Genomic DNA, 23,809 nt, shown 5'->3' on the forward strand with positions numbered 1-23,809 from the left:
AAAGAGTCGCTTTCAGGGCACGGGAAGAGAGAAAAGATCAAAACAGACACCCCTGCTCTGGAGTTGCCCGGAGTACCAGGTGTTCACCGGAGCTCTCCTCTTCACGCGCATCTCGCCGCGGTGTTGGCAGGCTAATGTGCGGTGAGAGGAAAGAGGAGAGGAGATGGAGGGGGGGAGGGAGAAAGAGAGAAAGGGAGGTGGAGAGAGGGGCATTCTGCAGGCGCTAGGATGAGCGACACAGACAACAAAAGCACACAGGCGTTTAAAGCGAGATTCCACTGAGCATGCCCAAAGCACACTGTGCAAGCGATGGGGATGGGGGGAGGGAGGGAGGGTAGAAAGACCTGTTGTTCTTTTCTCATAATCACTCCAGTTGTTTCATTCTCCCTCTTATCAGCAGAAACAGGCATCTAATCCCTCAACACAACAACATTCTGCCGCTCTGACTGTCAGGAGTGGACATGAGCTGGATCCACAGGTGATTCGACACCCTTTTGTTATTTCAAGCCCCAGTGAGTTGTCTACCTACACAGTATTTTTTAAAACAGCACAGGAGGGCTGTTCCAAAATGTAGGCAGCATAATTATTAAGATTATGTTTCTGCCCCTCTGGGTGCATTTGTTACTGAGCTCAACTAGCCACCACTGAGTTTTTCATCAGATTCGTGGAAAAAAAGATGGATTCACAGGTCATAGACCCCCACATCCAAACCGAGCCGACTGCCTAGACTGCATATAAATGTATTATAAAATTGTATAAATAATCATATAAATATTTTAAAAATGTAATTGAAAATTGCTGAAACATGACGGTAACGGTATTTAGCTTAGAGATTCTGTTCTTTATTAAAGCCACTGAATATATACCAACATTAAACACAGCTTCAATTAAATAAATGTTACTTATATAAATTATAACTACTTTAGTATTTAATTTCATATTGTTTAATATTAAAATTATTTTAAAAAATCATTTTATTAGTAACACTTTACAATAAGGTCTCATTTGTTAACATTAGTTAATGTATTAAGTAACATGAACTAACAACGAGCAATACATTTGTTACAATATTTATTCATCTTTGTTAATGTTTAAATCCAGCTGTTAATTGTTTGTTCATGTCAGTTGATAGTGCATTAAATAATGTTAACAAATACAACATTTGATTTTAATAATGAAATTAACATTAAGATTAATAAATCCTGTAGAAGTATTGGTCATTCTTAGGTTATGTTAAATAAAGTAGTTAACTAATGAAACCTTATTAAGCTTATAAACCTTATAAATGTTCCAAATCAGCCACTTATGAGGTTCCTTAAGTTCCTATGTAGGCAGCAATGAGGCAGTTCAATAGGTTTTGGAACAGAGCCAATAAACATGAATCACAAATCTGATGAAAACTTAGTTGTGGCTAGTCGAAGTCTTCAATATAAGATGCGCCCAGAGGGAAAAATACATAATGCTCAACTTAACTGGAGCATATTCAAACTAGAAGATGTCCTAATTTCCCCTTGTTGTCGATGTTGTTATAATAATGTTGTTTGTCTATGTATTTGTGAAGACCCTTCGGTTTTAAAGCAATATTGAGAATGAGTGCTCAATCACTGCATGTAATGCTTTTAATCCATTAATACTGACTTAATAGCTGGAATGCTTGACTGTGTGTTTAGTGCCAGTGCACAAAAGCATGTCCTGATTTTTATTGTCTCCTATGGCCAATGGAAAATTACAGTTCCATTAACTGGCGGAGATTTTTTCCGAAGTGTTTTAGAAGTAATATTAGCTTTTAAAGATGAAATTTGAATTTAACTACAAAAAAAAACAAGTTTTACTGTGAGAGGATGTGATCAGATTCATTGAAATTCTACTCTACGTCTACAGTCGTGACATGGTGTGAAATAGGCCCCTTGGGAAAAAGGAATATTATACTAATATGGCATATTATCTCTCCTCCTACTTGCATATTAGTGAATGCTTTAATTTCTCAGAGAATAGCTCAGACTATTTGTTTCTCATGCAAATTGGTCACTGAACACAGAAGTGCTAATGGCCATAGTTGTAGAAGTACGCTGGTGACGAATCCCCTCTTTGCGGGATGTTGTTACCCAACCATTCCAGCTGGAGATAAACACAAGTTTGAGGAAAGAAGAGGGGATGATTCATGACCACATGGATCATGACCTGTGTTAATTCTAAGAAGAGAAAGAGACCTCGAAGAAATATTTAGTAGAGACAGAGAATAAAAATATAGGTGATGGAAAAAGGTGAAAGGCTGCAACTTGACTTTAGGGCTGTGTTCTCTAAAGCCAATGAATATATGAGTGATTATATAACTGGAGATACATTTTGCATTTCATAAAGTTAAAGAAAACAGAACTAACAGAAATTATTTCCAGTATCTTAGTGAAAACATATTAAATTTTAATAATTCAGTGCTTGTCAAACACAAATTACTTCATTTTTTTACTTTTAACGAGAAAAAAAACAAAAAACAGATATCTTTATAGTATTGTTTGTCAGCTCTGTTACTGTCAATTCTATTACATATACATACTGTCTACATTCTTATTCTACCTTGGTAACAGAGTTTGACATTAACAGAATTGACCATTTTAAACTTTTAGCCAAAAACTCAACTTGCTAGCATAAATGCTAAGAACACTAATGAAATCATGAATAAAAGACTTTTAAACAACCCACTCTGTAATCATAAATTATGTTCTCCTTTTGATATTGTGGCTACAATTTAGACGATGTACAAAATAACTATTGGTGTAAACTTTTTGGATTCAAATATTTTCTCAGAGAGACCACACAAACCTTTCAGTGCTTCAGATCTTATCAGTGAGGAGAAGTGGCATTATTTATTGTTGTGGGAGATTATACCACCAATTTAAATGCAAAGTATAGTACAGTAACAGAATTGACAACATTTATGGACTCACTTTTTTATGACTATTTAGTGCTTTTGTAAAAAAAAAAAATGAAAAATTACCAAAAGAAAAGTAAAATAAAATATTTTGATTAGACAATGATACATGATAAAATAATACACTGACTAATGATTTTCATACACTTTTTACAGAAAATATTATTATTGTTATGGCCTGTAACATCTTGTGATCCATGAAAATGAGTAACTATTATTAAAAAAAAAATATATATATATATATAACCATTTGAAAAAAGCAGAGAAAAAAATAATGACTCTGGACATCAAATATACCACCAATTATGAATCACTCATGTGCCAACATGAAAGTCAGCTTCAATTGATCATTATCTAACATAAAACGTGTGACGTGCGGCCACAGATGCTACAATTTACTGGCTTCCTCAACCTGTCTCTCAAAAACATTCTTTTATTAGGTTGTGCTAATCGGAAACAAACAAAAGTTACCAAGTGCCTAATGAACAACGTTAATATGTCGTGCTCATTTTTAGATAATAAATAAATTGAAATATTAATGAAATGCTATATCTGAAATATCTCACTCACTCACTATTCCCGATACATCAAATGCCACATATGTGTAGCATATGAAGAAATAAACAAATTAAATAAAAAAAATTGAACACTGATGTAAATATATGTACTCCTTGTGTAAATCTTCAATCTTTCTTTGAAACTATACATATTTTTGTTTACTTTTTTGTTTTATGAATGACTCAATTATACAACAAATCATTATGGGTATAAAACAGTATTATAGACTGTAAATCATTTCCGGAATCTGTAAATAAAACAAAGATTATTGGAGTATGTTTAACAAGAAAACACTATTTCAGTCTTTCTTCAAAATTTCACGTTTAATTCAATGTGTTTTGTGTAAGCATTTATGACATTTACTAGCAATTTTAGAGTGAAAATTGTTTTGAAGTGAATCATACACTTCTTTTTTCAGTGTATAATAATATAATAAAATATATAATATAATATACTCTGCTTTGTACATACTCATCCCCTCAAATACTTGTAAAGCAAATAGCACTCTCAGACTACACGCAGCTAAACTATACCAACCCTCAACACAGTCTTTTAAAAAATAAAACTATTTCACATGCAATACTCAAGTATATATGCTGAAATGACATAGAGATGATATAGAGCACCAGGGATAAGGAGTCGGCCTCTTTAAGAGGGAACTGCGTCAAAACAGTTCAAATATAATGGCAAAAAAAAATTACAGAACATTTTCCATGAGGGAAGAACAAAGCTACATGTTTCCATAGCTGCAGCTTAAAAGCAAAGCTCTCATCGTCTTGCATGTGAGCAATCAGGGGGCACAAGCTTAATAAGAACTGACACTAATGGTACAGCGAGACGTCCATGTCATCGGTTCCTATCAGTAAAAATCCTTGAAAGGGTATTAGGAAAAAACAATACAGCATCATTGTGGACCAACTCAGCCCATGGCGATCTCTGATAAGAAGTAAATAAATGAATTAATTAGTATTTCTTGAATGTTTACTGCTACTGTACTTTTGTGCAGTGCTATTGCATCCTGTGGCTTAGAAATTCCTCCTTGCAACATTATGCTTTATAAACTCAATTTCTCATGTCTGGCAGCATTGGGAAAAAGAAACAAATTTACAAAAGCAAGACAAATAACTCTGTCAACATGTAGTAGCTGCATTAAAAAAGGCTTAGTTTCTTTCTAAAGTCAAGAGGAAGTTAAATGTAATACTAGAAAGGAACAATGAGGAAACCAGGACAGCTAGTAATAGTATAAGCACAGGTGTAGGATGACTCAAAATACAAAAGGAGGGTGTGAAAACAGGTAGAACCAGTGATATAGATGGGGGATATCAAAAGGAGATAAAAAGACACCCTTTTTCTCTGTTTCTATTGCTTGAAGCAGAACTGATGATTGATGAGCACTCATGGTATTTCACGTGAAGTTGTAGTTATCACAAAACCACTTCTAAACTCATGTCATCTCCAACCTGATCTAGTCATCTCGCATTACAGCTGCTTCCAGATATTTCTTGACTCATGGAAAGACTAGAAGAAACCTACTGAAGGGGGAGATGGGCGAGCACAGCCAATCAGAAGACAGTAAACCAAGTCACGACGGCGTGAAAGAGCAAGCGTTCTCTTCTCAGCAGGCTTTTGTGTGCAGCTCCTCTCCGCAGCTCAAGGCTAAGTGTTCCATTTGCATGGCAGGCAAAACAAAGGCCACGACAACAGCTCTGAGACACACATCTCATCGGGGGCATGGGCTTGGAGGTTCGGTTTCTATTAGCATTTTGTTCAAAAACTAAAAAAAATACCCAGTTTACTGCCAGTCAAATCCATGATAACATTCGCCGATTCCTCAGGCCAAGAGCATACCATATGTAGGATGGTGATTAGTTTTGAAACAGCTACTGCAATGAACAGAAAAAGTGGGAAGTGGATATTAGACAGAGCCAAAATCATCCTCCAGGAACTTGGAGAGTGAAGAATCAGAACTGAGATTTTATAAACAAAATGATGTTCAATTGCAATGAATGTAATACGAATCAAATGTTTAGCTTGAATGCTTGAGTACTCCATGAAAATGACCTTTCATGTAGTGTGTAACATAGCTCTAAGTGAATGAAAACATACTGCAAAGTTTTAAATCTGAAAGTGCACCGTATATAAAGTTATTGTCTATCAAAAGTAAGAGTCGACTCCGAGTTAATCAAATTAATTGTTTTCAAACGAGTCATAAGCCGTTTCGTTGAGCGGTCAAGATGTAACATTAGCCCGCCCACTTATTGCGCGCGCAGACACCAGGGAAACTTAAACCTCAAACCGGCAGCTGATTCCTGTGGACACTGGACAGCATCATGTCGAGGAGACGCTGTGCTCTACCATGATACCACAGCAGTATAATCCTAAACTATTCTTGTTACCTTTATTTTACTGACGACTGCTTCTCAAATATCGGAGTTCAATGCAGGATTCGCAAACCGCTTGTTCTTGAAAGACGGTGTTCAAAATACTAGTTTTGAGTTTTACATTGTGTAGGTCTCCTGCTAACTGGCTAACTCATGTTATCACTGTCTTACTGAAATACTTCTGCTGATCAGCTGTGGGCCACTATTACATAAAACTCCGTCTATTAATGCAGATTGTCTGTCGTTCTCACTACTTTGAGGAAAGATTAAGCATGGAGCAAGATTTGTTTTACCAATGTTTATGTTACATCAGTCATTCACGCTAGAGCTCGGCTAATGTATACATTGCATACATGCACTGTTATTGATACAGTGTCCACGTGTTCCCCGCAATATATTAGAAACATACTCTGTAAATAGATGAGTAAGTTACAAGTAAAATAATCGGTTGATGGACATGCACTTGTTAATGCTGATGGTGAGGAATTGCAACATCTCATAATGTACCTCAAACTGAGTAGCGTATCACTGAAACGTCCTGCTCGAGTCGTCCTTGCGATGGAGGTTCGGGTTGAATAACTAGTTCTTCTAGTGTTTCATCATCGCACTCGCGCTCGGATTGATATGGTCAAATCTACATTGTTAGTTTACGGTGTAGGACCACTGATCTATATACTGTAATGAATGAATGAATGAATATCATCATTATATACATCAGTGTGTAGGACGCCTCATGCACGCAGAGCTGTCGTTGTTATGTCTTTAGGATCATCAAGGCTACAATCAGATGAGTTTTATCAGGGTTGGAGCTAAACTCTGCAGGACAGTGGCTCTCCAGGACCGACGTTCCCCACCCCTGATTTAGCGAGTCGTTTGAGAATCATTGAAAATGTGTTGATGTGCAAATGTATATTATGGGAAAATGAAACAGTTTTTTGACCTTTGATGCATGTAAACCTGTTGAAGGAGACACAAAAACAACATAAGGAAACTTTAAAATATTATAATAGGGGCCCTTTAAATGAATAGTCAACCCAAAAATGAAAATTCACTCACCATTTCTCATCATTTCCTGACCCTCATGTTGTTCCAAACCTGTTTGTATTTCTTTTTTTTTTTGCTGCACATGAAAGATATTGAAAGATCATTGGAAACCAAACAATCAGGTTTGGAACGACATGAGAGTGATTAAATGATGACGTATGACAGAATCATTTTTAGGTGAGCTGTCCCTTTAAGTTACTTCAAAATAAAGCCACACACTAATCGGGCACTAGTTGACAAGCAACACAATTTGCTAAAACTTTAGTTTATCAAACTGCTACTGAGATTTTTGTTAAGTGAATTTGTTAAGCTAAACTATTGGCACGCGATTAAGGACTCAATCCTTTAGCATAATAAAGTCAAGTGTCATATAAAGCTTATATAAACATTATAGAGATCTTTACATAACCCTCCTTAAACTCGAGTGTTACCTCTATGTGTGGGCAACATGGATTTCTGTGTCCCAGACTAGTGTGAGTCAACCTCGTTCTGCATATATACCGAAACTATAATCCAGAGCATTTTGTGTCAGTTGAAAGTACAACTTATCCTGAGAAAAACCTGGACTCCTTTTTTTTGTGGCACAAAATTCAGACATCAAAAGCAATATAGTGTCACTTTAAAGTCTCCTGTGTCACGAGCGGGGTCCATCAATCAGTGAGAACTGAGCCAGAGAGTGTCTCGACTGACCGAGCATAAATCAAGCAGCTGTCAACTGGTCCTGATGTTATCATTGTTCATGAAACCAATAGACGATCGTGATGTTCAAACTATTTTTGTCTGTGAAGCCATCTGCTGTTCTTTTTTTAAGTTATACTTTTGGCCTTTTATGCCTTTATTGGATTGGATAGTTCAGACAGGAAAGCAAGGGCAGAGAGAGAGGAAACTGGATCAGCAAAAGACTTCGAGACCTCGGCTCATCAGAGGCGCAGTTGTGCTATACGTTGGACGCTACGCGTTCAAAACATCGAGTTGATTTTTTTTCTCATGTTTGGTCAAAATAAACTTCAAAATAATGATAGACTTGAGGCTCAGTTTGAGATTGGTATTAAAGTTCGGCATAACGCGGAAGTTGCGATAGTTTTTTCTTCCCTATTGTGTCGTATATGCAAGTGAAAAGACTTCTCAAACAAGAAAAAAAGTAGGGTGAGACTTGATTTAGTAAGTCGGGAAATGATTTGATCATTGCGTTGTCATTTGCTATTTGCGCGATCTCGTGAGTGACAGGTTGTCCCACCCTCACGCCGAAGAGAAGAAAAGAGATGTTGTTGCAAGTGGGAGGAGAATTTATGAATGAATTTTTAAAGAAAAAAAAAATTATGTGCACGGTTAATCATTAATGCTAAATACTCCAATATTCATGGTGACTTTAAATTCTGTCAGTATTTACTCGCTCTGATGTCTTTTTTGAAAAACCAGCATGACTTTCTTTTCTCCATGGAACACGAGAAGAGTTCAAACTGCTCTTGTCCATGCAATGTAAGTGAATGGTGACCACAGCTGTCAAGCAAGATTTCCAGTGAATAATGACTTTTCAGTCTGTGGCTTCAGAAGTCTAGAAATATATTGCATAAGTTGCATGGACTACTTTACGAGGCTTTTATGTTGCTTTTTAGAGCTTGGCAGGCTGTAGTCCCTATTCACATTCATTTTATGGAAGAGAGCAGCTCAAACATTCTGCTAAACTACTACTTTTGCGATCCGTGGGGGTGTATGGGGGAGGGTGGTTGGATTGAACCCTTGTGGAATCCAAACCAAAGTCATATGGGTTTGGATTCGGAAAGACATGAGGATGAGTAGATGCTCAACTATCACATAAATATCATAACTTGCACCCTTCTCTGTATTTCTACACTACTACAACAGCTGCCATGCATAATGCACATGATGGAATATTGCTACATCAGATAAACTAAAACTATCTTTATAATAAAGTTTCAATCATTTAAATTATTAAATTTGGAAAAACAACATATCACCATCACCACCACCACAGTGTTGCAGTGCGTATCTCTGGAATGAAAGCTAAAGCACTCGATTATGTCTTCCTGAGGCTTAAACGCAGCTTCAATTGAGTTGATCTCCATGGCAACACTACTAGTGCCATATTTCTTAATGGATAGCATGGGCTCCACTGATTCAGACTGCAGGCAGCACGGTTTCTCACCATGAGGGAAGCATTGAGAAACAGTTTCCCTCTGCACATATTAGACGTGTGCATGAAAACACACTTTTAGCCAAACAAGCTGACAGGTTAGTGCCTTAAAAACCTCATAAGAGGCTCTTGTAGAAATGTATTGTTGTGTTGAGCTGAATACAATGCTTGACTGTAAAAAATAAAACTGCATTAAAAGGAATGACAAAAACCTTCCAGAGCTATTACACACTGTCCATTAACACAGAGTGCCGTACAATTCAGGGCAATTTCTGGCTATTATATATAGAATTCACTGCAAAAAAATATATTGAAGGTCGAGACCTTGGTATCATAATATGGTACTATTAATTTTGTAAACCTAAAGTCAATACATTTGTACTGTTTTTGCTCATAAATGAACTGCAACAGATAAATGAATGAATACATACATCATCAAACATTAAATGTGGCAGATAGTTAAGTCAAGTTGAGATGTCACAAAGCAAACCTTCATAAAAGTCCATCTAAGACCAAAACAGCTAATTATGTATGTTATCTAATAATAGCGCATACAATCTTGGATATTGGCTGCTTCTGAGTGATGGTGTCTATTTCTTAACAAACCCCCCATGGATTCATATAACGATTGGAAAACCTATAGCCTAGAAACTAGCTCTACTGTGCATTTTTATTGAATGAAAATTTGCAGTTTGAATCACCAAGGATATCAGATTGATAAGAAGCACAAAGCATAGTTATAACCCGCACAAACCAGAAATACAGAGTTTTTCTTGCCTTGCAAAAAAAAAATAATAATAATAATAATAATATTCATAAGTAAAGTTCATACCAAGCTCATTAGGCATCTGTAGTTACACTATACACTGAAACATCACCAGATTTCTTGTTTTTATTTTTACAATATAACATTTGATAGCACCATTATAAGTTCAACATCTGTTCATTGTCGTCTTTTCCCTTTTCATTTCTGGCAAGTTTTAGAAGGTAAAGTATTTAAAATAAACCACTTACTTTTTATGGGTTTCGTATCTGCCAGTGGCTCCAAGACTCTGCAAAATTAAATAAACAAAAAGGTAGAATTTTGAACATTATTTATATGAACATTAATCTTGATAATAAGATTAATTATACATTATTAAGCATACTATTTGAAAAGTCAAACATTTCAAACCTTTTAAAACAAATTGGGAATGTCTTTTTTAGGCTTTTTACTTAAATAAATCAGATGTTACGCAATTACAACCTTTTAGATCGTATAAGTATTGTATTACCCGTAAGTCAAATAAATGCAACATGACAAAAATGCATGAAAATAAAGTGCCTGAATTACTGCTCTAGAATTCCACAAAAGACAAACCAATGCGTAAAACAGATGTATAAACGTGGCCCCTCGTTGCTTACGTAAGGTGAGTTAATGATATTAACACTCCCTAATAACACAATGCCAAATAGAAATATTCAATTTTCTAATTACAGCGTAATCAATGCAGACACCAAAGCATTTCTGTTACCAGAAACTGTCCTCACGGTTGGGAATGGCAGCCACACTGTTGTCATAGCAACTTTCGAGAATTTGTTTTGAAAATTACCTATTCTGTAGATATGCATATTCTTTCATCTGACATCAAACGCCATGCGCTGGCCACATCAGCTACCAATACATGAAACTCAGCCGAAGCAAAGTGTATCATAAGTAGTATTATAGGTATAGAAAGCAAACGTGCTTGACCTGTTGCAAGCAGCGTACAGTACTTTATGTTTTTCATAAGCCTTTGGTATTTTATGTAATAATAAACAGCAGGAGTGTTTCTTCAGAGGAGACAAGGGAGACAAACAATTTAGATGTACAAATAATCACCAATACAACAATAAAAACAAACCAAAAAATATTACGAAATATGAGAACTACAGAATAATGGCATAATGTATAAACAGTTTATTTTACTTACCAAGTCAACAGCAGATAAAAGCTGTTTACGATACAAAACGTGATTCTTACGTTGACAGGTCTTTATAAAGAGCTTATAATATAAAGAAAGATTAGAACATTATGAAATTCATGTTGTCTGGTAAAAAAAAAATCCACAAATCTGCAAAAATTCATAAAACAGATGGGATTGAATGGACTAATTACAAAGCAAACAACCCATCACCTCGAAATTGCTGAAATTTGATAAGTTTGTGAGTGAGCCGTTTTAGGCCTGTAACCATCATGACACCTGTGGATTTGTTGACTATTAGTGTGAGAAAAGGTAATGAGGATGGTCGTCAGTAATTCCAGTCTCACTTCCTGTTATATACCTACGTAACAATGTAACAAATTTGCACAATGCCTGCCTATGGTCTTCATTGGTTGCCCGCGAACAACGTCTACTTTGACCCGCCCTCAAACACTATAGTTGTAGCTGAAAGTTTGGCTTGTGTTGTCGACATATTGAGAAAACGAATCCACTTTGCATGCATTTCAAAAGGATGAGGACTCGCGCTGGAATTGATACGGGAAGACCAACGCCATAGTTACTGTTCGTATCACTGTGAATCAAGCGCTGAAGAAGATCCAGAGTTGAAATTCAAATATGGTAATGGCATTTTATTTCCAACACACGTTGTAAGCGGTAGACCAATCACAACAGACTGGGCCATCTGACCAATCAGAGCAGAGTAGGCTCTCGGAAAGGAGGGGTTTAGAGAGAATGAATATTCACACGAACCGCTTTCAGACTCTTTGTGAAATTAGGTGATGTGCAATGTATTTTATGAGAAAAGTAAAGTGTTTTTTGACATTGGGTGCATGTAAACCTACAAAGTCCTTCAAAACAAAATTAAGAACCTTTAAAATAGCATAATATGGGCACTTATTATTATTTTTATGTCAAGTTTTAAATGAAATAGTATGCAAATATAATCATATATTTTAAACTATTGGTTACTGGTGGAAAGTGTAAGGTAAATGGTGTTCTATACCCAGAAATGGTTTTAAAAAAAAGTCAAATTAATATTAACAAATTAGATAAATACTCTCAAGCACAGAGAGGAGACTTTGCTTCCTCATTTCAAAAGTCCACCACTGATACTTGGGTAGCACCAGTTTTACATGCATAATTTGTTCAAAGAAACCAACTCTTAAAAAGTTAATTCAAAGTTAATTCTCAAAAAAAGAAGTCCTTAATTAGCGGAAACAGGAGTGCAAGGCAATCAGCCTTTAAATAGCCAAACAAAAGAAATTAGCAATAATGAAATCTGTAGACCTGGAGAGGCTGAGAGCAATACCTGAAATGATGTGCTTTTGCCACTGGATGTTAAAAATACTCCTTAAATCAATAGCTGCACAACAAATAACATAATTATATAATATTGATAAAAAAAGAAAAGAGAGAATACAATTGCTACACTGTCCAGACAGCTCTTCAGTTTAAAATTGACAAAATGCTAAGCAGCCTTGAACCTCCTTTGCCAGAACAAAGTAAAGAAAAACATATTGTCACATACTGAAAGAACATGTCTTACAGTATATGATGTGACTCACGTTACTGTGAGGTTCAAAACAAGCTGAATCAATTTTGAAGATGACACATTTGCCACAGTGTGTGGTACACGATGTTCTATTCCAAACCCAGCAGCGTCTGTGACTGAAGTCATATTTCCTAACAAAGCTCATAGCGCGAAGAGTCGTGAATATACCCAAGAGGGGCTGTGTGTCCCACATGAACGTGGCTTTTCTGCTCGCATAGAGTCTTGATGAGATCTGCTGGAGATAAATGACTATGATCATTAAGAGTGTAATTGTGTGAAACAAACTGACATCCCATTCCCCAACAATTCCATAACAAACTACCCATTCTGGCAGGTTAGATGTTTAACCTCTTCCTCTTAAACAACAGATGAAACTCTAGATGGCGCAGGCTGATATGTCAATCTGCTCGCAATCACATCATCTCTAAAGGGCACAGCTGATTGGTTCCTGATGTATCAGGTCAGCATTTGCTGTAGCAGTTGCATCGCGCTTTCAGAAACCCTCCACCTTCCCCAGCTCCACCTGTATAGATCTGCTACGGGTAATTCATGTACGCTACATTTAGTACACGCTACTTGCTCACAACAGCGCTGTGTGTGTGTATTAGCAGTAGCAAGTCTCATACTTGGTCTGCAGCAATAACCAACAGCAGCAGCATAGCAGATCTATTCTGCCAAGACCAAAAATATCAACATTGTCATATCCATGCCAAACACTCTGAGAGTCGTCATGACAGAATTACTCAAACTTTAAAAACTAAACAAAGTTGCAATCACATGAAATAAAATCAATTACTTTGAGCCCCTAAAAGGACATGATGATGTTTTTTTTTTTTTTTTTTTTTTTACAATTTATTCAATGTGTTTGTATTGTCTTGCAAATGTTTTGTGTTCCCCAAAGAACCTTTGTGTTCACTCACAATTTTTTAGAATTTGAAGCGTTCATGGAGGAATGCAAAAGTTGGTAACACTTTAGTTTAGGGTCCAATTCTCACTATTAACTAGTTGTTTATTAGCATGTAAATTACAGGCGGTTAATTACTACTTATAAAGCACATATTAATGCCTTATTCTGCATAACCATATTCTACATCCCTTAATCCTTCCCTTAAACTAAACAACTACTTTACTAACTATTAATAAGCAGTAATTAGGAGGGGTTTTTTTGTCAAAAGTTGTAGTTAATAGTTAGTTAAAAGTGAGACACAAATCTGAAGTGTGACCCAAAAGTTTTTACGAGGGAACGCAAAGGATTTGCGAGTGAATGCAATGCAAGGTTTTTGGGGGGAACGCAAAAGCATTGAAATGCAAAAGCATTGAAATATTTATTTTCCCTCTCATCTCATATTTTTTTCCATGGACTTGCCATAAAGGGCCTTTAGTCATACTCAGCAAGGCCATGTTTTTGACTTGAACAACCAGATCAAACAAAATCCAGCAAGAATGACAGAGCAATCTTGAACTGTGTGAAAATGTGAACATGGCAAAATGTCCGAGAGCAGCAAATGCCAGCGGACCGGCGCTTTGAGCTCAGCGGCTTTGAGATTTCTAATCGAGAGAATTGCTATCGACAGCTTGTTGATTTTGGTGAAATGTCACACTCAGGAAGCTCAATCGGGAACGCGACACAGGGCTGCTCCTGTCTGCGCCTGTTTTTTTTAATGTCAGTGGACCTTCTGGGCTAATACAACAGTTCAGGGGCGACAGCTGTCAATCTGTGGGAGTAAAATGAGCCTGGAAAGGCTTTAATTGCTTTAAAACGTGAACAGAGACCAAGACAATACACCGCTGTTCTGATGCAGAACAGACATTGAAGGTGCACTGCTCTACTAATAGTTTGTTCATATTACACCGTATAACTAGACCCCTTCACATCACATGATAAAAGGTATCTTTTCCATGTTAATCAGAGTTTTTGTCCTAACCAGCCATGACAGTGAAACGCAATGATAGACAGGGACGGTATTTTAGAAACGTTTTCTATTTCTGCGACGCTAAGGCTGGTACTGATTATGTACGGTATTCGATGTTATAAGAAATTAATGTGGGTTTTTTGAATATCATCATGTGACCTTTATACTGAAATCGACAATGGATAATTCACCTCTAAAGAAAGCAAGACATTCAAACTGTAAACTCAATGTAAACAACCAAGTGTCAAGTGTCAACAAATAAGTGACAAGTCTGAAGATTGAACGAAACTTCAAATCACTAACAGCGTCAAATCAGCACATACAGAGTTCATTCATTCATATAATGTGTAAAAGTTCAAATTACACCTCTACACATTTATTCAGGATGCATCGGCTATAAACCAGGAGTCTAAAAGCTCGTACTAAAACTGACACCTCCACTATCCTGGCACACAGCAGAAAAACGGGTCGCAGCTGTGCATACGGTGGACAGATAAATGCTGGGAGCAAACACTCTCACATTAGAATCTCACACACTGACAGACAGGAAACGGAAGCATTCACCAGCCCGAAATATCTGCTTGGATGGACACACATCTGGTCTTGTGAGCTTTCAAGTGAAGACTCCGAGATAGATGGCTTTGACCATTTCCCTTTATAAACATGTCAAATAAAAAGCAGAGAAATTCTCCTTTTCACAATACCAAACAAGCACAGTAAATCTCTCCACTGGTGCGTCGTAGTTCATTTTCACATCAAACTGTTGCTTCTCCAGCTACAAGATACTTAAGCTACAGTAAAAGATACTCTTTTGAAATAATTTGCTACACTACAAGCTAATATTGAATGTGTAAATACTTTTTTTTTAAATATAAACATAATATCTATTATATAGATATTTACTACAGTTCAAAAGTTTAGGGTCAGTAATATTATATTATTTTACAGAAAATATCAAATTCACCAAAGAATCCTGAAGAATATTTGTTTTCATAAAATATCAAGCAGCATAACTGTTTTCAACATTGATAATAAGACATTTTCACCAAATCAGCATATCAGAAAGATTTTTTAAGGATCATGTGTCATAGAAGACTGGAATAATGGCTTTTACTAAATATTTAAAAAAGAGTCCACTCACTTATAATGATCAGTACGAATACTTGAACAGTTCTAAAGCACTGATTCATTCAAATAAATCGGACTTTCCATTATATGAGCGATTATATTGCACATTTGATTTCTACCTCAGTTCACAGTGTGACCAACAAAACCACTATTTGTAAGAAAAAGAATCTTGTTACTGTTAAGTAAACTATTAGTAATGTCACTGTACTGTCAAGGCTATTTGTCCACAAACAACGTCATGAACCAGCCAACAGGGAATGCAATCACTTGTGTTGTACTATTCCTCATTTGCAAGTCGATTTGGGTAAAAGCATCTGCATGAATAAATATGTTTTTCGTGACATGTTTAGAAAAAAATAACTCAATACAGATCAAGGAACCTGCATGGTGTTTGGTAGCACGCTAATTGGACAAATTAGTTAGCGTGAGCGTGGCTATAATTGCAGCCCATGAGGAAGCTGAAGGTGTGTGACCTCAAATTACCGTAATCAATAATTCACTTTGACTAATTTATATACGGCTCAGTCAAGATGCACGGTGAATGGGAGGGCATTTAAATGCTAATTGCTTTGCAGCCAGGGCATCATTATGGACGCCTGGTTTTATCTGGACGCCTGGAGTCTTCTGCTTCTTGACCCTGCTCATGTGAGCTTAAAGGATCGTACTCGGCTGAAGCCGAAGTCTGTTTTCACCTCTGGACGTAATGAATGAAGCCAATAGCTTGAACTGAACTCAAATAACCTCTTTCTGTAGATTAGGCTAGGCAAGCGCGGAGCTGACAGCCAAGACAGTCAAGGGCTTCTAGAACTTCTCACTTCACTGTGCTAATTTGAACAAGGCCTTTATTTTTCTATTTGTCAGTAGAGTAAACTGTAGCATGGTTGTTAAACCTCTCCCAGGCCCAATTAGGGGAGCAATGCTAGCATTCATAGCCCAGATCTCGCTTCAGGTCTGGGAGGAAGAGGGGGCTGTGGTGATGCCCCTGGCAGCCCAGTCCTGGCAGCTCGCAGCCCTTGTGGCAGCAATATTAAGTGACTGCTGAAATTCATGGCCTGCGCAGCCATTTTATATGTCTAGGTGTCAACCGGCTTTCATATGGTGCAGGCGTTCAGCAACACATTAGCAAATTGTACCGTTTCATTATTCATTAGGGTGCTGTGGTGCGGGAACACACCAGCCTGGTGTGAAAAACATGTGCGTTCCCTTTATGACGATTACTGGCAATTTTTGCTTTATCAGGTTGAAGCTTCAATAACGGAAACTTGCTTTGTAACAAGCTGTTATGCAAGTGTGAAATCACTTTTAAAGTGATGATAAATGCTAAAAGATTATTGGTAACCACTTAATGGCAAACAAATTAATTCATCCATTAACTTAATGTACTTTATGTTCCATATGCAAATGGGTAGTTGCCATATCCTGCAGTGTCACATGCTAAATTCTAAAACTGTTCTACAAAGAATTATTTAATAATAATTACATGCAGATTTTTTGAGCTTATATTAATTGAGAGACAAAGGTGAATGGTGAATTTGAATACATTCATATACATTTTAACATAAATATAAATTTTATATCAACGTACCTTTAATGAACCTCCAAATAAAAATCATTTTTACCATGACCAGCAGAGATCACATTGAATTGTTTTTATTTTTGTCATGTAAATCAACAAATAAAAGTTCTCTCATTTTAATAATCAATGACAAAAAGTACAAAACATAACATGTAAGATTCTGCACTATTTCTAGACCAATAATAATGTGACCAGATGTTCTTTCCTCCATTGAAGACACCCTTTGGGTTATTCTCAAATGATGCTGGATTACATTATCATCAGGTTTTACACAAACTTGTGGAGTTCATGCAGCTCAAGTGCAATTTTAAGTGCATAAATGTATCAGTACAATATAAGTTGTAATGAATGTACTGTTAAACTAGAAAATTATGCATAATAAAAGCCTTTTCACAGATAATTTTGGACCCCTGCACTGTACTTTTTACTATATAGTTAAAATACTAATGGACTATATTAATAATTTATGGAAAAACACTGAAATTCTGACCATAAAATGCACAGCTTCTATGTCTCCTCTCAACAACTGGCATTTTCTTTTCCCTCTTAATGTGATTCTAAATTGATTCAACCCACACAAACAAGATATTCATAAACATCTCAAATCAGGGATTCAAACTAGGCTGCTTGCACATTATTATGACGGTTGGGTACAACACGGCTTTGAAATTGTTCTGCAACGTCTTCTGCCCACGCTCATCACCTTGGGCTAGACAGCGGCTGCGGCACGGCAGAGAGAGAGGGCAAGCTTGCCCCCTTATGGTCTCTTAATGAAGTAAACTTTCATATAGGGCACTCTTAAAACCTGTAGAAAGCAAGTCTGTCGAACTAGACCACTGCACCCCATCCAAATGAAAAGAAAATAGCCCTCCCCCGTTAGACAGCAGGAAAGTTCTCTTTTTGGCGGTGCTTGACTAAGTGGACTCTGTAATGAGTCTGGCCGCCTGATTAGAGTGATAGACATGCAGGAATCCGGCAGGCGCTGCCAGAGACCGCCACAACCAGGAGGAGGGGAGTGGAGGGGAGAGAGGACAGAACGTCTGAGAGAAGTCTGGAGGTAAACATCCCAGAAAAGTCCTAGCAGGAATGTAGACCTTAAAGGGATAGTTCACTTTAAAATTAAAATTCTGTCATCATTTACTCACCCTCAAGTTGTTTCAAACCTGTATTAATTTATTTCTTCTGCTGAACACAAAGAAAGATATTTTGAAGAATGTCAGTAACCAAACAGTAGTCTGTACCCATTGACTTCCATAGTATTTTTTTTTCCTACTATGGAAGTCAATGGGTACAGACTACTGTTTGGTTACTGACATTCTTCAAAATATCTTTCTTTGTGTTCAGCAGAAGAAATAAATTAATACAGGTTTGAAACAACTTGAGGGTGAGTAAATGATGACAGAATTTTAATTTTAAAGTGAACTATCCCTTTAACTAGAGGCACTAGAATGAAGGGTTGAAAGGTGGCGAGTTATAGCGTACAATACATTAACCTTGAAGAGGGTGAAAATGTTTTTTTTTTTTTTTACTTGCAGGAGATGCTCCATACCATCCGTGAAATCAGCAATTGCATGTTCTAAGGAGATGAATGTTTCCAGGCTATGCTTTTATCAATCAGCACGGATTAAAACGGATATACAATCAAGTGTAGATGTTTGTGGAGATGCTATATAGCATGAAGGAAGGTTCAAGTGGTTGTTCAGTAACTACTATAGGTGGTCCATTTATCAAAGATGCTCTTTTGTCTAAAGATTTTTGAACAAATTACCCAGTGATGCCAAAAGCGTTAACGCATGAGATTTATCTCTGAAGAAACCATTCGTGGCAGCCAGTTGTTGGAATGATTGCTTTTATAAGCTTCTGGACCTTCTATCACATTACAGTGCGCTCTGAGCACCTTGAGCTAAAAGACTTCAACCTCAGACCCGCACTAACCAAGCACCATGGTAACATGTTTAACCAAGGGCAATAAATTGCTGCATCGGTCTGTAGCATCCAACGTATCTTTTGTCCGATTTTTCTCTGCAATACGCAGCAGTGTTCAAGTCAGAGAGTCCATTGGAAATCTAAGATCCAAATATTATTTAAACCTGCTAAACAGATTGTTGGGGGGGGTGGGGTGGGTTAAGAATTTAAAACAAAGAAACGCTCATAATTTTTTGTGTTGAAATTTTCATGATTACTAGGTCAATAAGAAAATAAGCAAATTTATGACAGAGACGTTGAGTTTTGAAGTGGTTTATAAAGTAATTACGATGGATTTGTTAGGTTTCGGTTTGCTGGATTTCTAATATTCTCATTAACTGAATTGTATAGTTGTATTCATACTTTATGCCGTCAGAATATCAAGCCTTGCACAATAACACAGCCACAGGCATCGAAACAAATCTTCTAGCCTAGTGATTGACATAACCTGGCAACATAATTGCACAAAAAGTGCTGCAGACGGCCTTCCAGACTCGCTTTCAGGTACATTTCGATTTTAAAGGCTTTACTATTCACCATAACAAAGGAGCTCTCCACTGACATTTTCCATGCAGTCATGCCTGAGCTGTGAGCAGGGAAAAATTCTGGAATATCTGTGTAACTGTGTTTTCTACTGCCATAGGACTATAAAGTTTGACAACTCATCCAGAAGCATTCTGGGAATGAAAAAACGGAACTTAGCTTGTGGACTGGACACACGCTTGTTTTTTTTTTTACATATACATCACTTCTCAGAAATCCCTCTCTTTGGAAATGGCCCAAGAATTCAAATGCACTGCTTTATCATGCCATGCGAGGTGTAAAAAAAAACACATGGGTGACATAAAGATTCTGCCCATGGTTTGAAAACAGAAAAAGCACAACTATAACTCTCTCATAGTTTTGGTCACAGAGCAATTTCGTGGAACAATTGTTAAGAAATTATAGGAGAGCAAGGAATGTATGAATAATAAAATTTATGCTAAACTAGTAGGAAATTATCTCCAGCTGGACTGTAAATTCCCACTCAATCTTCCTAACATATGCAGATTATCAATGGTCCTTGAGCCCTATTATTTTGTTAGCCAGGGTGGAGGGAAGAATGCACACAAAACTGAAAATGCTGTCATTATTTACTCAGCCTCTTGTCGTTCCAAACCCACAAAGACAAAAGCAGAATTTTTTGTAAAAAAAAACGTCACATAACTCTTGACATGAGTCTAGGGACTTTTGTCTTTCAAAATAAAAAAAGGACCGTTATTGTACACTCTTAAAAATAAAGGTGCTTAATTGACCCTTCGCAGGAAGCTTGATTGACAGGTGATCTGACCAATCATACTTCGCCATCCGCCATTTTGTCCGACAAAGCAGTCAGGAGAGGGGAGGATTTGAACTTTGAAAAACGGAGTGTACTGACGCCTTTCCGCGGTTAAAACAACATTCCTTCTTATGTTCATTCATGTTTATTTGATGCTATAAATGAACTAGAAGGAAGAGATGATCGGTTCACGAGCAGCGATCTGTCACGACACATTAAAGAGCCACAAAACTGTATTTATTGTTTAAATTTCTTTTTAAAAATGACCAAATTTGAAAGGTGAGACTTTGTTTAATATGTTTAATATCAAAAGTAACCTGGTCTGTCCTGTCTGTCAGCGTGTTGTCAGTGTCCTCTCTGCTCCGCGATGTATTTTTCACTGCGTGAGAACATGGAGTGGCGTGAGAGCGGCGTAGCTTGTCGGACATACAGTAGCCACAGTAACTAAGGGGGGCGGGTCTTTGCGAACGGTCAATTGGCAATTGAAGAACCTTTAACATCCATCAAACTTTTCCATTCCAGGTCCTTTATAATGGAAAAATATTCTTTTGATTTTTTTTTAGATGTTCTTCACACTAAGAAAAAAAATGGTTCTTTTAAAGAAATAGCTCACTTAAAAATGAAAATTCTGTCATGATTTGCTCACCCTCGAGTTGTTTAAAACCTGTATGAATTTCTTTCTTCTGCTGAACACAAAAGAAGATATTTTGAAGAATATCGGTAACCGAACAGTATATGGACTGTTATTATATAGGAACATAGTATTTTTTCCTACTATGGAATTCAATGGGGTTTACTACCTGGCCAGCAGGGAAATCAAAGAGGGATAAAGTCCCTCATTTTGATCTAAAGGAAGCAGTATCATAGACAGTCTCATATCGGTGATGTTTGTCACTGCATTAATGAGTAATTCTGGAATCTTCTCAACACAGATTTGCTACCATAAATATGCAAAAAAGATCTGGTGCTGGAATTTGAGATTTTGAATGTTTTTTTGAGGGGCTCGCGGTGGTTGTCATCAGTGACAAACAGCAACAGCGGCAATGTTCCCTACCGCACACAGCTCTGAGACACACACTGTACTTCTCTATTGCCAATGAAATGACAAAATATTGAAAACACTGATATAAATCCACTGACATATGATTCACTTTTGGTTTATTAAAACAAAATCTTATGTTAGGCCGGATTACAACCCCAAACTCTTCATATTTTATATTGTAATATTGTCTACAGACAGACCTGATCTCCCGAGAAATACATTACATTTATGAAAAATTCAACCAATATACAATACACTATTTATCAAACACAGGTCTCACTGTCTCTAGCACTTTTTCCCAAATGCTTTTAATTTTTAATGTGTTCCCTCACAAAGACCATTGTGAATACCAAGCTCAAATATATAAAGGCCATCTTGAAACAAATTATGAAACTGCAGTGCGCACAAGATGATATCAGTGGTAGGCCATTATTATTTCGCCAACATTTGTTTAATTACACCTCCTGAGATCTAAATGAACTCGTTAAAGAAATGCAAGCCAAACTAACCACGCTAGAAAACAATTACAATCAATTACAATCAAGTACTGGATGTCTGTTTTCCACTTAACAACACAAAAAAAGCAAGGAAAATATCTGCATGTTATGCAAATCAAAGATTTTCTAAGTCACCAAGGTGTCTACACAATTGTGCCTTACTACACTTTTAAAACGTTACGTAATCTGACTTTGAAAGTAGAAGAATCCAACTTCATTCATTCATTGCTATGGAAACATTGGTGACTGTAGCAGAATGAAACCTGAACTGATGGATGTCTGTGTGTGTCATGTATCCAACTGAACCATATCAAGTTCCTTCACTGGTCCCTAACAACAGATTCCATGTGGTGTTCTGGCTACCACAGCTACACATTATTTTCACATTATGAGCTCGCATCTACTCATACCATCTGCTTTGGTGCATTCACAGCATTTCCAAACATCATATTGATATTCAACACTGATACATGAAAAGGGATCTGATACTGTACCTCACAATATTTATACACAGTGTTACTGTTCAATTGCATTATGAAATCTATTTAATTATTTTTCCCTGATATTTACTTCCTGACATCAGCATACTAATTTCTGGATAATTTGTGTTTATATTTGACTAAACAATGTTGGGGAGTGATCAACTAAGTTGCTAGTTGCTACAAACCAACCTTATTTACTAGTGTGGCAGTAGATTAGGGGCCCTATCTTGCACCCAGCGCAATTGACTTTGTACACCGACGCATGTATCATTCCTATTTTGCACCCGCGCACAGCGGACTTTTCCCTCCACAGACGCACGTCGGTATATTAGGGAATGAACTTGCGCTAGCGGGGGCGGTTCGGCGAAAAGAAGAGGCGTGTTCCGGCGCAAAAGTTCCCTGGTGCTATTTTCCAGTTTTAGAAAGCAATTCCGCCACAGACCAGAAAAATCCAAGTCTAAAGACAGTGGCGCGTTGCGCGTTAGTCATATGGTATTTTAAGGGCGCGTGCTTGGCCATATGTAGCGTGTGTTAATGCGCATACACTTTGATTCTCTAAACAGACGCAGCAGTTTTCATTTTTGCAAATCATACATTATTACAAGGGAAAATATTAACACACGAGGGAAATCATTGTTGTGTCCGTGAAGATTTTGTTGTGTCTGTGAAGATGTGAAAAAAATCTATCTAGATAAAAAAAAAAAAAATCTAGATTAGGCTACACATTTACGCAAATTATACGCCTGTTTAACCGAAGCTAATTTGGGTGGGTTTCTCCCATCATCCCCAATGTCACTTCTCTGTGTTTTACTATATGGGGAGGCTGCAGACCTGGAGCCGGTAGATATACGCCCCAGGCAGTTTTACGCCCCTGTTGTTCCTGATGCATCCAGTAGGAGGATATACTGCGAAATAACATCATTAAATCGACGCTAACACATTAACAACCCGTCCATAGACTTGACAATTTTGTGTTTTTTGTTCATTTAAATATAAACGCTACAGTGTAGATCTGCACGGATTAAAATAGAAAAATAGATGCAGATATTCAGTCTGGGTTCACTCTCTTCACTCAGCCTACAGAAGACTTTTGTTTTTGTGAATTGAAAAATTAAAAATACACATAGTTGGATCAACTACGTGTTATGACAAGTAATGATACAGTATGACCTACTGCAGTTATAGGCCTATTCACCGTATGTTTTTATATGGAGACTAAGTGAAATATGTTGTTGTGAATTTATATAAAGTTACATTTAGATATGAACCATATTTAGACCATTAGACATAGTACCGTGTAATCAT

The 23,809-nt window shown here is 36.9% G+C and overlaps 1 protein-coding gene across 3 annotated transcripts in view; it reads right to left on the reverse strand.

The window, feature by feature from the left end:
* ankfn1a (ankyrin repeat and fibronectin type III domain containing 1a) overlaps positions 1-23,809 on the reverse strand; it is a 78,405-nt gene that overhangs the window by 36,222 nt on the left and 18,374 nt on the right. For all 3 annotated transcript variants that reach the window (XM_079595491.1, XM_079595489.1, XM_079595490.1), the window contains exon 7: positions 10,082-10,119. In XM_079595491.1, the coding sequence (XP_079451617.1) occupies positions 10,082-10,119 (38 nt within the window). The remainder of the gene's footprint in view (positions 1-10,081; positions 10,120-23,809) is intronic.

Source organism: Phoxinus phoxinus (genome assembly GCF_949152265.1).
Source record: "Phoxinus phoxinus genome assembly, chromosome: 21".
Lineage (NCBI taxonomy): Eukaryota > Metazoa > Chordata > Actinopteri > Cypriniformes > Leuciscidae > Phoxinus > Phoxinus phoxinus.